The sequence below is a fragment of the Catharus ustulatus genome, chromosome 2 (assembly GCF_009819885.2).
Source record: "Catharus ustulatus isolate bCatUst1 chromosome 2, bCatUst1.pri.v2, whole genome shotgun sequence".
NCBI classification, from domain to species: domain Eukaryota; kingdom Metazoa; phylum Chordata; class Aves; order Passeriformes; family Turdidae; genus Catharus; species Catharus ustulatus.
The window spans coordinates 98454825-98469195 of NC_046222.1; the positions used below are offsets into that span (position 1 = coordinate 98454825).

Genomic DNA, 14371 nt, shown 5'->3' on the forward strand with positions numbered 1-14371 from the left:
GAAGTCAGTGATAGAAGTTTTTTTTGGAGGGTGGGGCTGTGTTGTACGTAAAAAAAAAAAAAAAAGGAACTGTATTGTGATTAAATGTTTTGGGACACAATATTTAAGCAGACTAGCTTGATTAAAAATAAAATGTAACCAACCTTAATGTTGACCAAAATATTCTTCCTCAGGTTCACCAAAAGGCAGCCAGCTCTTTTTAATAAGGACAATTCTTTTGCCATCTCTGAACCTTACTCCCACTAGTTTCACTAGATTCAGCTGTTTCAGTAGTAAAATAAAGAGTTTGGTTTAGGCCAGAATGTGCTAAGAGATGGATGCCATGCAGATGCTCTCAGGATCTGTGACAGTACATCCTCACAGAAAATATGTGCAATCCACTCCTAACTGCTTGTGTCTGTTCAACTGCAGCTCCCACCCTTACTTTTAGTTTTAAACCTCACATCAGGAAGGGCATGTCTACTTTTTGTAGACAGCAGAGAAGCTGAAACTAAGGGCAAGCAAGCGAGTACCAGGCAGAGGCATTCCCCATGACCACTAAAGCCACCTGGGTGCAGTGGAAGTGCCAAAAACCTGCGGATTTCAAAGCTCTCAGAAGGATCTCTCCAACTCTACCAGCTACGTAGAAAGCTGACAGAGTTGCCAAGTAGTAAATCAGTGTCTTCATGCTCAGACCTGCCTGCTTGCCAAATTAACAGAAGCATATAGAGCACTCTGCCACACGGAGAAAGACTTTCTGAGTTCCTAAAGTTGAAAATCAAGAGAACCAGGGACAGAAGTTACAAGGGTAAGAAAGAGTAGGCAAGCTCATAAGGATGTAGGAATGGGGAGGACACACAAAACAGGTCCTCCCAGCTGCCCACAACTCTAAAATGTCCCTTCAGTATGCCTGAGGATATTCCTGTTTGTTCTTGCAATAATCCAACTCACTCCAGTGATTCTGGGTACTTGGAGATGGTGTGCGAGTCCCTTCCTCCCACATCTGTGCCTAATTTGTCAAGACAGGTGAGCCAGCCTTCAAAACTTCAAAAGCCTGCATGTCAAGAACTGAAATCCAGGGAAATGTAATGCAAAGTTTGGGCCCAAACCGTGAATTAGACTGAAAAGTGACTGAGGCTGAAATGGCTGTGGGATGCTACCTGTACTTAAAATACCAGCACTGCATACATATTTACTGAGGAACCACATGTTTTCCTTCTTTGGTTTGCAGATGTTTCTTCTTTCTGCAGAGCATTAAAACTGTGTTTGGGGAGAGGAAACAGATGGTAGCTGCAATAGTGGCACTTTTCCAAGGTGGAAAGAAACCATTATAGTGGAGCTTCCACAAGCTTAAGGCTGAGAATGTCAGATTTGTATTGCCTGTTTGCACGAATTAGACAACATGTCACTGCAAGGCTTCCAAATGATGCAAATGTAGGGTAGGGGCTGACCTTGAGAGCTGGTGCCTTAACACTGTCTGTGTGTCAGTCAGAGCAAAGGGATCCTAAGCAAAATCCCCAGTCAGTGATACAGACAATCCATGAGGTCCCAGGTCAAAACTGCTTGTCATCTCAGGCTTCAACCTCTGTTCCATGGGGAGGGGAAGTCCTGCCCATGAACAGAAATTTGTGGGGGTTGAGTTTAACACAGCAAGAGAACTGAAAAAGAAGAAAAATAAAAACTACATCCAAATAAAGAGAAATTATGCCATTATCCATCAAATAATAAATATTGAAATACTGAAAAAAAAGGATTTTGTTTTTTAGTATTAATTATAATTTCGCAGGTTTTTTTCTAAAATAACCCCAAAATTGTAATGGAAAATAAATTTTAAAAAAACATAACCAGAGAATTTCTTTAAATAGTTTCTGCCTTTTATGAATTTATATGAGAACAGCGAAAGCAATTATTGTGGTCATCCAAGTCCAGGTGGCCATTTGATAGAAGCAAAGTGGCTGGGAAGACTGAGGAGCACATCTGGGAAAAAATAAAAGAAGATGCCATGGGAACACCCTTTAGAGTTTTTGGGAGAGTGCAGAGCAAGGTTATTTTGAACAGCGGAGCAGGAGTCAGAGCTGGAATATGAAGCAGATGATAATATTAAACTAGGGACCATGATTTTGGTAGCCAAGTATGTCCAGAAGGAGAAGATAATGTATCTGTAAGGTGCTAAGTCAAGGTGAAGAAGGTGAAGAAGACAAGAAACAATCAAAGAAAGCTTTGCCAGAGAAAGCTGTCCACATCTGTGAAATGTGGCAGAGGAAGGCACTCGAGGGACTCGGTGAGAGAATCACTCACTGCTAAGAGAGAAGGAGAGTCAGTAACTCACCATGGGGGCTGGGAATGTGAGTAAGTCAGAGTTCGGCCAGAGCAGAAGGGGCAGGACCTCTAAGGTAAGCGCTGGTGTGGCAGAGAGGGATGAGTAGCCCAGACAGGTTTGTGTGAGTGCCAGACTGACAGGGGACTTGCCAGCAGGAAAGCAGCCGGAGGCACAAAGGCTGTTCTGGTGGAGCAGTGAAAGATACAGACACACCCAGACTTACCGTTCCTAACCTCAGGCATTGGGAGATGCTAGGTTGGGAGCTGGGATACTCCAGACTTCCTGGCCCCCAATCCAGTCATAGGAATGAGCAGTGCACCTCAGAAGGTGGAAGGACTTTCTTTTTTAACATGCCCCATCTCTCCCCCTTCTCTCTGTTCAGCACACAAGGGTTTTAAAATTCCTCTTCTGATGCAAAATCTTAAAACCACCTGGGATAAATCTCAACCTGCCTGCAGTATAATTCAGGTTAAAAAAAAAGAAAGAAAAAAAAAAAAAAAAAAAAAAAAAAAAAAAAGCTAAGGAAGAAGAATAGAAGAATAGTTTTTTTGGGTTTTTTCACCTAGAATTCTACAAAAGAGAAAATCTCTCCATGCCTGAGGATGGACAGCTGTAGCAGGGGGAAGCCAGGGGAACCTCTGCATTTCAATTACTCCTGAGCATGAAGCAACTGAAAAAGTCTGAACATGATCTTGGGCTGTTAAGGAAATCTTGGCTTACAAACGGTTTCTGAATCGACAGAACTGCTGTGAAGCCAGACAGAGGATAATTAGACCCAAGGACAGTGTACAGCTCAAGAATGGGAGACAGGGACAGAGAAACTGTCTGAGCAACCTGAAAAGAGCAAGGGAGAGAGGGGGGTGAAGGAAAAAGGAAACCCAAAACAGTCACTCATAAATACAATCACTGGCTGTATAAAAGAGCTGCCTTTGGTCTGAGAATACCTGTACAAGGGTTATAACAGAGAGGAAGAAAGAGGAGGAGAGGGACCAGCTGAATCACATGAACATGAAATTGGCTGTAAACTAAAGCCAGCATTTTTTCTATCTCTCTTTTTTCTTTTTTTAATTTTTTTTTCTTTAAATATGCAAGTTTAACAAGCTAAAAACCAGCACATGGCCAGAGCTGCCAGCAAGTATGAAAACAGCATTTGGAGCTGCTGGTGGCTTACATGAAGGTCACAGTGTACCTGCAGCTGCACAGCTGAGAGACAGGCAGTGTCACAGGCAAACCTCCCACTCTGGAGCCTCCCTCTCCTTCAGTTCAGGAAGAAAAGGCTCCCACATTCCCAACCAAATCCACCATACATTCTTAAAAATTATCTTGCCTCAAAAAAAATAGATCAACATTTTCATAGGAGTGGAAAAAGTAATGTACAAATCACTAAAATAAACTGCAACACAGTATGCCTCAGCAAATATCAGACTGGCTTTCTTCTTAAGCATTCAGAAAACCAAAACAGATGAAATTAATCAAATATCAAGATATTTAATAATGACATGTTTTGAAAATAAGAAGATAATCAATAGGAAAAACAAGGAAGGAGAAAAAAATAGTGTGTATGTGACCTTTACTTGTAATTTAATGCTTGTTCTTGCCAGATCAAATCTTGTTTCCCCCCCAAAAAAATGTTGTTAAGAAGATAATATAGCTTTTTTCCCTACCCAAGAAAACAGAGGCAGCTTATCTGTTCATTCCATATTTGTAATTTAATCTATGTGTTCATCAGACTACAGCATCAGCCATCTTGCTAATTATCTCTCCTTCCACCACATGGAAATTGAAAAAGATGAAAAAGTCACCCTTAAGGAACAGAGGACTAGGAAAATGGGAAGATAAATTCCAAGTTTTGGTACTGCAATGAATTATACATTATAATGTTCTGTATTTTCACATCACTTTTTGCCTCACATGACAAGAAGATGCAAGACTTCTGTAATCTGTCAACCAAGAATAAAGGGCAAACCAAACAGTTTTAAAGGATGCAAAAACCACCTCTCTTGTCTTTCCAGGTAACTTTTTATTCTGAAATATGATCACATCTCTGCATGAGCAATAGTGAGGATAACACTCCTAAATCTAATCAAAGATCACCTCATTGTGCACTGCTTCTTAGTTCTAGTTTTGAACACACAAGTATTTACATTTTCAACAAATAAAACATTCTCAGAAATTTCCATAATCTTTCTACAGTGCTAAAACCATTTAAGCAGGTCTGCTCTAATTTTTAATCCATACAGATACAAAACTACATTTACCACGATTAACTCATGCAAGTCTGCATTCTCGTGGAAGTGCAATTTAGATCCACCCAAAATACTGGCTTGCAGTGCTTACTTAGCTGAGCTTTTCACTGCTTCATATTGGACCCATCTCTCTAGAGAAATCTGTAATTCCCTCAACTTAGGTACAGACAAGACAGATAAAAAGGGCATCAAGACCCATTTCGAGTTAATGACTGGGCTAACAGCTACCCAAAACTACTCAAAACTATGTTTAAAGCATGCTTCAGGAATAACTGAGCACTAAAATATGTTAATTAGTATTAATATCAACGAAAGTTTAACCTGCTGACAAAAGCTCTTAATGTTTTCTTTCCTACTAATGACAGCATGCATAAAGAAAGCTAGTGAGATTGCCAGGATTTTCTGTAAATCCCACAAAATCACTAACAGCATCCACACACAACACATTATTTAAGACCAGCAGCTCCTCCTACCAGCGCACTGGGAAACCGCATTTAATCTTTGCATCAATTCTTCTAGGGCCATTTCTTCAATTTTCAGCCAGCATCTCATTCTCAGATAAAACAAAAAGAATCCACAGCGAACATGCCTCCCCCCGTTCAAGGATTAAAGGAGGCAGGGGAGGGAAAAAATCCCCTAGGCAGCCCGCTACGGCAGCGCTTGGCAGCCGTGCATTTCAATCGCTCCGCTCGGCACAAAGGCAGGCAGGGAAAGGGAACCCGCGGTCCCTGCTGGCAGAGCCGGGAATGTCCGCGACAGCAGCACCGCTGCCGCTCCTGTGCCCGGTGCCCGGGCGGGCTCCCCCGCAGCGCTCAGTGCCCGGGATGGATGCGGAGCGTTGAGTGCCCGGGAGGGACGAGGGATCCTTAATGGCCAGGATGGATGTGGAGTGGGTCCTCAGTGGCTGGAATGGATGCGGACTGAGCCCTCAATGGCCAGGATGGATGTGGAGTGGGTCCTCAGTGCCCAGGATGGATGCGGAGCTTTCAGTGTCCAGGATGGATGCGGAGCGCTCAATGCCCAGGATGGATGCGGAGCGCTCAATGTCCAGGATGGATGCGGACTGAGCACTCAATGCCCAGGATGGATGCGGAGCGCTCAGTGCCCAGGATGGATGCAGACTGAGTGCTCAATGTCCAGGATGGATGCGGACTGAGCGCTCAATGCCCAGGATGGATGCGGAGCGCTCAGTGCCCAGGATGGATGCGGAGCGCTGCGGAGCCCGGCGCTGGGAAGCGCTGCGCTGCACGCCGCGGGAGCAGCCCCGGCTCGCAGAACGCCCCATCCTCACCCACGTGAACGCCGGGGCTCCCCCACCTTCCTTTCCTGCCAGCTCGCTGCCAGGCTGAGCAGCTGGGAAGGAAAATGCCTTCCCACTGATCCCTCTCTCGCCAGCCCGCAGGGTGCCCTCGCGTTCCATTTGCAATGATCATTTTTGAGGGCTGAAGACTTCAAACTTCCTTTAAACGCTGTCGAATTCCCTTTAAACACAGCTGTCTTCTGGACTCTTGGAGCTTGCTTAAACGTTGTGTCACAGCGGTTCTTTTAATTCTGTGAAATCTGTATTCCCACCTTAGGCAAAGGGGTTTTAGAGCCGGGCTCCATGGACCCCTCAAGGTGTATGGCAGCAGAACAGCTGCAGAAGGCAGTCAAGAAACCCCAACCTCATAACCAGCAAACTTCCACTTACCTCCACTACAGAGGGTACAGTCCCGCTGGGAAACTTTCAGGGATACAGAAAAACCTACAAGACTGAAAGCAGTACAATGCTTCTCTATACAACTGCTCCTCATAATTAATTGTCACTACTTTTATACAGACTGTTTCACAAGTTTGAAACCATGACATTTTTAATACTTTTTTTTTTTCTGTCTTGACGCCTACTAAATCTCACTCTTGAGATTTAGTATCTCATTTCTCATTGTCATCTCTCATTTTTTAGTATCTCAAATCTCATTGTCTCATCAGGTTTTTGCTGATGGTCAGCTGAATTTCGCTGCTCTTCTAATCATCCTATTGATTTTATCCTAATTTTTAACTAAAATTAACACATTATCCATGGTTAAAAGAAAAAGGGGATGTTTTTTCTTATGTTTTAAAGGACTGAGCTGTGTTATTTAAGAGAAATATTATTTTCTACAGATTGCATACAGCAGGTAAAAACAGCCGCCCTTCTGAGGGAAATAAGTAGACACCTGTGTTGAGTTGTTCATAACTGTTAACAATACCATTAAAGAGGACATGAACAAAAAAAAGTATTTAAGAGACCTCATCACACTATTCAGGCTTCCTCTACCAAAAAATTTAATGTAGATAATAAATTTACTATATTAATTCAATTATTTCCACTCAGAGTATGACAGGCCCCCAGTAGTTTCATGTATTAGATGTGACCAGAGCCATATATGTTTCCATTTCAATATTAATGGAAATGACAAAATGAAGTCTTCAGTCAAGCTTTTCCATAACAAAGTATTACCACTGAAAACCAGGATCTGTAGGAACTTTTTATGCAAATATTGTTTTGTTTATTTGACTGCCATTTGAGACTGCATTTATGCAAAGGAAGCAAGACCACAATTACCAGACCAGGCTCTTGTCATTCTGGTGGCGGCCCAGGAAGAGCAAACGCATAAGAAAAGGTGTGCAAGTTTGCAGGTGCACTTGGGTAGCTGAGGCTCATTATCAAACAAAAGCTGTGTGACCATATTGCATCCACAGACAGCCCAGGGAGAACTCCAGATGTCAGAGAGGCAATGGAATTTGTTTCTGCAGCAAGTTAGAGGCTTAAGGCATTTTTGCATATGCAGAACAGCAAAGTTCACTTGTAAGATTACACAGTTTCCTGGTGTAAGAGAAGATGATAGTTCAATTCCAGACTTCCTTGAGTATCCTGCCTCAATTTAATAGGAATTTCATGTTTTCCTTGGAGAATCAGCAGACTGCTTAAGCTTTCCATATATCAAAGGTCCATCTTTCCATGGAGTTTCTCAGTGAAATAACAAATGAAAAGAAAGACAAAACTGTAGCAAAGAATTTTACCATATCAACCAGTCAACTTCCAGAATCACATAATAACTTATACTTGTGCAAAATGAATGGAGAACCCTTGTATGTAAGCTAAACCTCAGTTACACCAACAATGCCACTTTATATACACTTTCTACACCTTCAAACAAATTCCAAACATGCAAGATACCAGCAAAGCATCCACATAAAAGGTTTAGTCAGCTGGGCTGAAAGTTGTTTTCCCCAGAAGTGGGTTATTTGTAATCATGCACTAGTTTATCATGTTCATTCATGGAAATCAGGCACCCTTGTCTTCCTGAGTAAGAAGCTTTGGCATAGCTTCTCTGCTGAATGAAACAGAGAGTATTTCAAGATACTTAACCAAATGTGGGATTATGATCTCTGCTAGTTTGACACAGGATCATCCATGGTTTCATGAACAACCTTGAGTCAGACTAAAGAAACAGACTTTAATTAAAATCCACTCTTAACAGGAAAGCACAACTGAGCTTTCCTGAAACATGAAGCAATCCGGTATCTGACTGAGCTATGTAAGCAATCAAAACAGTCCTGAAAACACAACACAACTATATCTTAGGGAAGATATACTGAGTTACTGCAGTTTTCACTGTCTTGAAGTTTTTACTTGATCCCCCACACCCTTCAGATGATCATGTTAACCATGTTATAGAATTAAACATGCCATTTCAGTCCCACACATCTCATGCCTGATTAAAATTTGATAGTCAAAGGACTGATGCCCAATTCCAGCACTGAGAGTCTGCAACAGGAAATGTTGTCATTTTTCAGATACAATATGACTATTTTAAATTATTTTTTAAATTAAAAATTCAAGCTGCTTCTGGAATACTGATTTTTAACTTCTGCTAATGTATTACCTTCAGCAAAATATCTTTACCAGTCCCAGGCAAGACCCTGCTGCAATAGAGGAATTCATAAAGAAATTTGAGGGGCACAGCATTTCACTTCTTAGATGTTTAAAATGCATTGAAAACGTTTTTTGTCAAATGGTCTGTACTCCTGTTTCTTTCAGTGAAACTGCAAAGATGATAAGAAAGGCTCAAATGTATTACAGAATTTAATCAATCGATTTCCATGGCTGCTTGGGTATAACATTTAACCTGATTTGTATTGACTTTTTTCTAAACTTCTGTTAGATTTGAAAGCCTCAGCATAACCTTACTCTGGTTATGGCTGTAGTCTTCAGCAAATCCTGTTCAAACACAGCAACATCACACATCTTTTATTTCCAAACAGTTTCACCCAAATAGCATTACCTAGTTTTTCAAGAAATCGTGGCTATTTTGAAAACGTTCCAGAAGTAACACACAGCTTTCCACTCATGTGTGGGGGTCAGAGTGGTAACCATAGGTCATTAACATATAATCATGTATTGAGTTTTGCTTGAGCAAAAGATACTTTCAACAATTTACCTAAAGATTTCTCTGCTAACTTTACATTGATCTCTGTAACATCAGTCATCAGGGAGTTCCAAAATTTCATTATGTGTTGTGTGAAAAACTGCTTTTGTTTAAACTACCTTCCTGGAAGTTTTCTGTGTGCCCCAGTTTCTCTTTTGTGAAGCAGTGGAAAAAAAAAACCAAACCCAAAAAAACCCTACAGGAAATAAACACCCTCTTTTCACATCCCCAAGCCATTCATGACTATACAGACTGCCACTGTAGGTGATATTATGTCTCCTCCAATTGCCTGTTTTCCAGACAGAAAATTTCCTACACTAATTAGTTCCCATTTGTATAAAAGCAGCCCCATACCTCTGACCGCCTTCACCGTTCCTCCACGTACACTCATTGTACCTAACAAAGGGAACAAAACTGGACATGGAGCTCCAGAAGTAGGCACAGCAGAGACTACTCAGTGACATAAGGATTTTGTTGTTCTCAGTTTCCCTCTCAGTGGTTTGTAATGTTTTGTTTGCCTTTCGGACCGATGCTGAATGCCAACGGAGCTGCTGCTGTTTTCAGGGAACTACCCACAGCCAGTCAAGGTCTCTCAGTGAGGGTAACAGCTTAGCTTACAGAATGGCATTTTCTTCTTCCATCTGTATTACTTACACAAGCTATTAATTTCACCTTCTCTACTGATCACTTACTTAGCACCACCAATTTATCCTCCGATGGTTTGCACTCAGCACTGAATTTTACTATTTTGAATAAACATTTTCACATATTTGCAAATTTTCTCTTTCCACACTTTTTTTTCCCATCTCCAGTTCATTTACCATTATGTTGAACAGCTGCAGAAATCCCTGCTTTTTCTCCACCAGTAACTCCCCCTCCACTCACAGAAAACTGACCATCTAAAGCAACTCTCTATTTCTTATTTTCAGTTAATTACTGATCCACAAGAGGGCTTCCAATTTAACCCATAGGAGCTTCGTTTTGCTGCAAGCCTAAGAGTGGCTACAGGAAGAGAAATGATGTACTGAGTATAAAGTAGGACTCCAAGAAATCAAAGCACACAGAGGTTTCCCTGCTGCTGCTTTGCAGCAGAGGGAAGGGGCAGAGCATATGGGTGGTTGTGCCTGTGCAGCTGAACCCCCTGCCAGACATCCCATACAGCTTTCTAGTGATGCCACACGGCCAGCATCAGCAGCCAAGCCCTTTTCTGGACAGCCCCACCCACCACAGAACTCTATATGTGAGCACACAGAGTGCTGCAGCACCCATGGCACCCCTGCAGACACAGCCAGGACTTACCTAAGCTGGGCTCCTGCAGAGAGGGAACAGACCCATTGAACGTGGCTTTCATTAATTTAGGTCCTCTCGGGTCCTACAAAAAACTGCCACATACACCCACTGCACAAGGGTGACACTGATCCCCAGCCTTAAATAAAAGGGAAAGAAAAGGGAAACAGGACAGTTGATATGAAAGATCCAAACAGAAAAAGCATTTTTAACATTTCAACCTCCTCTTGGCACAAGTTCTTCCTTCATGAAGAAAAGGGATTTTTCCCTTTTATTTCTCTGAATGACTGAGTTCTCTTGGTAATCAGCCCAGTTAGGCTTTATTATGTAAAGCATCTGGGATTTGAAACTGGGATTCATAAGCAGAGATGGCAGTATTCTGGTTTTGGCAACACCTCACTCTTTCACAAGGAGAAAATTGTTCCTAGATTCACAATCTCAAGGAATACAGAGAACTTAGCAAATACATGGAGGAAGGAGGAGAAACAAAAAAATCAAAGTTTTCTTCTTAAAAACTTGATACTCAAAACACTCATACAAAGCCAGAGTATAGGCAAGGTTAATTTATACAGGAACACAGACTAAAGAAGCTTTCAGATGTGCAAGAGCAGTTGGCAGAATAATTCAAAATTATGCCTTGTTTAATTAATATATTAATTCACCAAATCTTCATCAAGTCCTCAGTGTCTCCTCAACCTCAGTAAATTTTTTTTTAGAAAGTACATGCCATCCAGATGAGGTCCTAGCAGCTGTCCTGCACGTTCCCTCATCTGGGCTGTGCGATTCCCCCACACAGGGACTAGGCTGAGATGACACACAACTTAAGCACTTAGCAGCATGGGAAAAGCTTCACCCTCCCCTTCCTTTTCCATTATTGCTCAGGCCCGTGGCTGCAAAGCAGTAAAAGGTAGCTGAAATGCAACATACTCATCTCTGTTTGATTGGCTCTTCTCTGGTTTAGCCCAACCTTGCTACAATCCAGCTCCCTCTACTTTCAATTACAATCTAACCTCTCCTTAAAAAAAAAACCAACCAAAAAAACAACCAAAAACCCCTAAACAAAAGCAAAAAAAAAACACAACTCAATTAGCTCTTAAAGCTTAATTTAGTTACTAACTTTCCCTATTTTGTTTCTTTCATAACCTGTGTCTCAGCTTCATGCTAGAGCAGCATTCCTCATACTGCTGTGAAGTGTGGTAGTAAGGTTCTTCAGCCTGAATTAACTTTAAATGATTAACCAGATCACAGGTTTCAATACTTCCTAGCAGAACAGGCAGAGCCTTCTTTTTCCCCAGCCTCCCTTGCTTGGATGAAATGGCATTTGAATCTCTTCTACTGCTCTGCTGTGTTTAAAGAGTACCAAGTTGCTTTGTAAGTGCTTCATTCAGATTTCTTCTTTGTCCTTTTCTGTCACATGGGATTAAGTAATCACTGCAGAGCCAACTGCCTTGAAAGAGTTTATTTAATTTAACACCTCCAGTTGCCCCTGCTCCAGCTGAAGGGTGTTCCAGTCTTTTATTCTTCTTCATTCTGAGGAGCTAAACTATCCAGATGTGCTCACAGCTGCACTCCTCTAAAAGCAGGCATGGCAATAAATGAATGGATGTTGGCTTTTGCCAATGCAGTGCTAAGTAAGACCCTTCCTTTCTAAGTTTACTGAGATATCTTTATAGATCAAGGAAGCACTTTGTGTAGGAAGTTAGGAAGACCAAGAACAGTAAGCATAAAGGTGAGCAGGGAATGAATTTGCTGCAAAAAGTGTAACATGGATGGAAATGAAGCATCACTGCTATTTCCTTCACTGGGGCACTCCCACATATATGTATAGTTAAAGGAAAGGCATCACAAGGGAAACTACTCCAACTCTAAAAGAAATGAAACCACAGTACTCTTAAATGTAATATAATAAAACAGTGGATGTCAGGGAGCTCTGGTTTCAGAAAATCAGCTACTGGTACCATGATAATAAAATAGATGGTAGAGTATAGATGCAGAGATGCCACAGTCATATTATTAATATTATGTATGCAAATCCTGACATTAAATGGACCCAGGAAACACACACCTTTTGTCTTCTGTTGTTAGGGTGATTTTCTTTCCAAGGAAATGCTGCATGAGGGGTGATAAAATTAATTTCTTCACTTCAAAAGAGTCTTTCCAACATTTTTTTAGTGCTCAAACTTTTGAGGTCTTCTAAAAAGTATTAGGCTTTAAATCAAATTACGTGTGTGTGTTCAGATTTTGAGTATTAAAAGCCTGAATTTTATGACATGCCCTACTTTGTAAAAATTCCTATTTCAGAAGAATGAGCTGCACACATAAAAGTTCAGCAGGTCTGCCATTCAAGTCAGGATTGATTTAAAACACTCAGGAAATTTCTCTATAACAAAAAGTGATATTTAACTGCCACATATAATTGTTAATTGTACATATAATCAACAATATAAAAAGTACTCAGAATAAAAAAGCAGGGTTTTCCCAGGACCATTCAATTTGATTACACAGAATAAAACTGAAGTGAAGCTTACCCCTGAGGAACAGGCTGACAAATTTTAAGACAGATAAAGGGCTCAGTAGAAAGATGTCAACTTCAATTTGGAACTTTTTTAAAATCACAGAACCATTAGGTTGGAAAAGACCTTCAAGATCATTGAGTCCGACCATTAATGCAGCACTGCCAAATCAACCTCTAAACTGTGTCCCTAAGTGCCACATCTACACAGATTCTAAATACCTCCAGGGATGGATTGGCACATATCTTCAGATTTGACTGCCCTTTTCCACTTGTACATCTTAAAAAGTAGCATTCAGTGGAGCTTTAGGGTGACAGAGAGCTTTTCCCTTTTTATAAAAGGAAGTCGTGCAATGCTCAGGGAGCACACTGGGGACATGGGAAGATCCAGTTTGTGGCTGAGCTGCCCACCTCTGGCAGATGTGCTGCCCCAAGGCTGCTTACCATCCCACACTGGGTGCTGGCCCTCCTGGAATGCACCTCAAGCTCTCCTAAAGGACTGGGCTTTCTCTTATTGCAAAACAGGAAAATTTAAGAAATCTCAAAATAGGAAAGTAATCTATTACTCACTCATCTAGAAATCTATTTTTATTGATCATCTAGAAATAGGAAAGCAATTTCCAGCAATCACAAGGGTATTTCGCCTGCAGCCCAACAGGTTGCCCCAAACAAGATCTCAGTCTTGCTGCAGAGTGCTCATACTCATCACAGGTCCCACAATGGTGCTTTGTGTCCTTTACAACAGAGCTTGGAAACTTCTCTGTTTCCCTACCAGACCTATTGCCCTACCTATTGTAATGCAAACAATCCTAAGTAAATAAAGTAGAATTATTTTCTTATTTTTGACAGTGGATGCTTAATACAGCATCAAAAGTGGCAAAAGATTCCAGGTAGGAGAAAAAATGCCTATTAAAAAGTGTTTTGCAAACAATTACAACTTTTTCATTTCTTGACAAACAAAAATCACTATATCCAGTTTACAATGATTTGTTGTGTTGTTTTTTGGGTTTTTTAAATTAAGATATGAAATAGTGAATATTTTCAGATCCCCTTTATTTTCCATTTAATATTCTTCATGGAATACGGTACTTCTCAAACAAGCCAAATTAAATTGACCTTTCCTGGGAGATAGTTTGCAAAAAGCCCTTAGTAGATGAGGGAAAATGACTGCTCTTCAGTTAATAGTTACTCTGCTGCATTATGGTAAAACTGTCAGAAAGAAAAATGTAATCTAGATTTCTTTATATTGTAAGCCATATCCAAACCACCATCTCGTGCTTTCCTGAAACAGAAAGACTGATTTTTGTATCAATAGGCTTATGGAAGTGCTGTTGTTAGTTTTCTTGAATGACCACAGTCCTAAACTGTTACTGCTTTGGAAAGAAAAATATATGCAAGAATGTATACATTTCCTTGTTTTGTTGAATACGTACCACTGTTGCTTTTCTTATTTTCCCTCTTTAACTCTTCAGAATATTTCCAATCCAAAACAAGGATTCTCTTGTCAGTGAGAAACTTAATACAATGCTGGGGGTATTTCACTTACTTAAAATGTGGTAAAATGAAGTGCTTTTTG

General features: G+C 40.9%; 1 protein-coding gene across 9 annotated transcripts in view; it reads right to left on the bottom strand.

Annotated features, from left to right (window-relative positions):
- The window catches only part of MCF2L (MCF.2 cell line derived transforming sequence like), a 143208-nt gene that overhangs the window by 115266 nt on the left and 13571 nt on the right, over positions 1-14371 (bottom strand). The window contains exon 2 of one of the 9 annotated variants that reach the window (XM_033051212.1): positions 10296-10422. The exons of 6 other annotated variants lie outside the window; for them this stretch is intronic. In XM_033051212.1, the coding sequence (XP_032907103.1) occupies positions 10296-10347 (52 nt within the window). In that variant the 5' untranslated portion in view covers positions 10348-10422. Of the gene's footprint in view, positions 1-5018; positions 5937-10295; positions 10423-14371 lie in introns of those variants that run through there. 2 more of the 9 variants (XM_033051210.2, XM_033051216.2) reach the window with 2 other exon arrangements.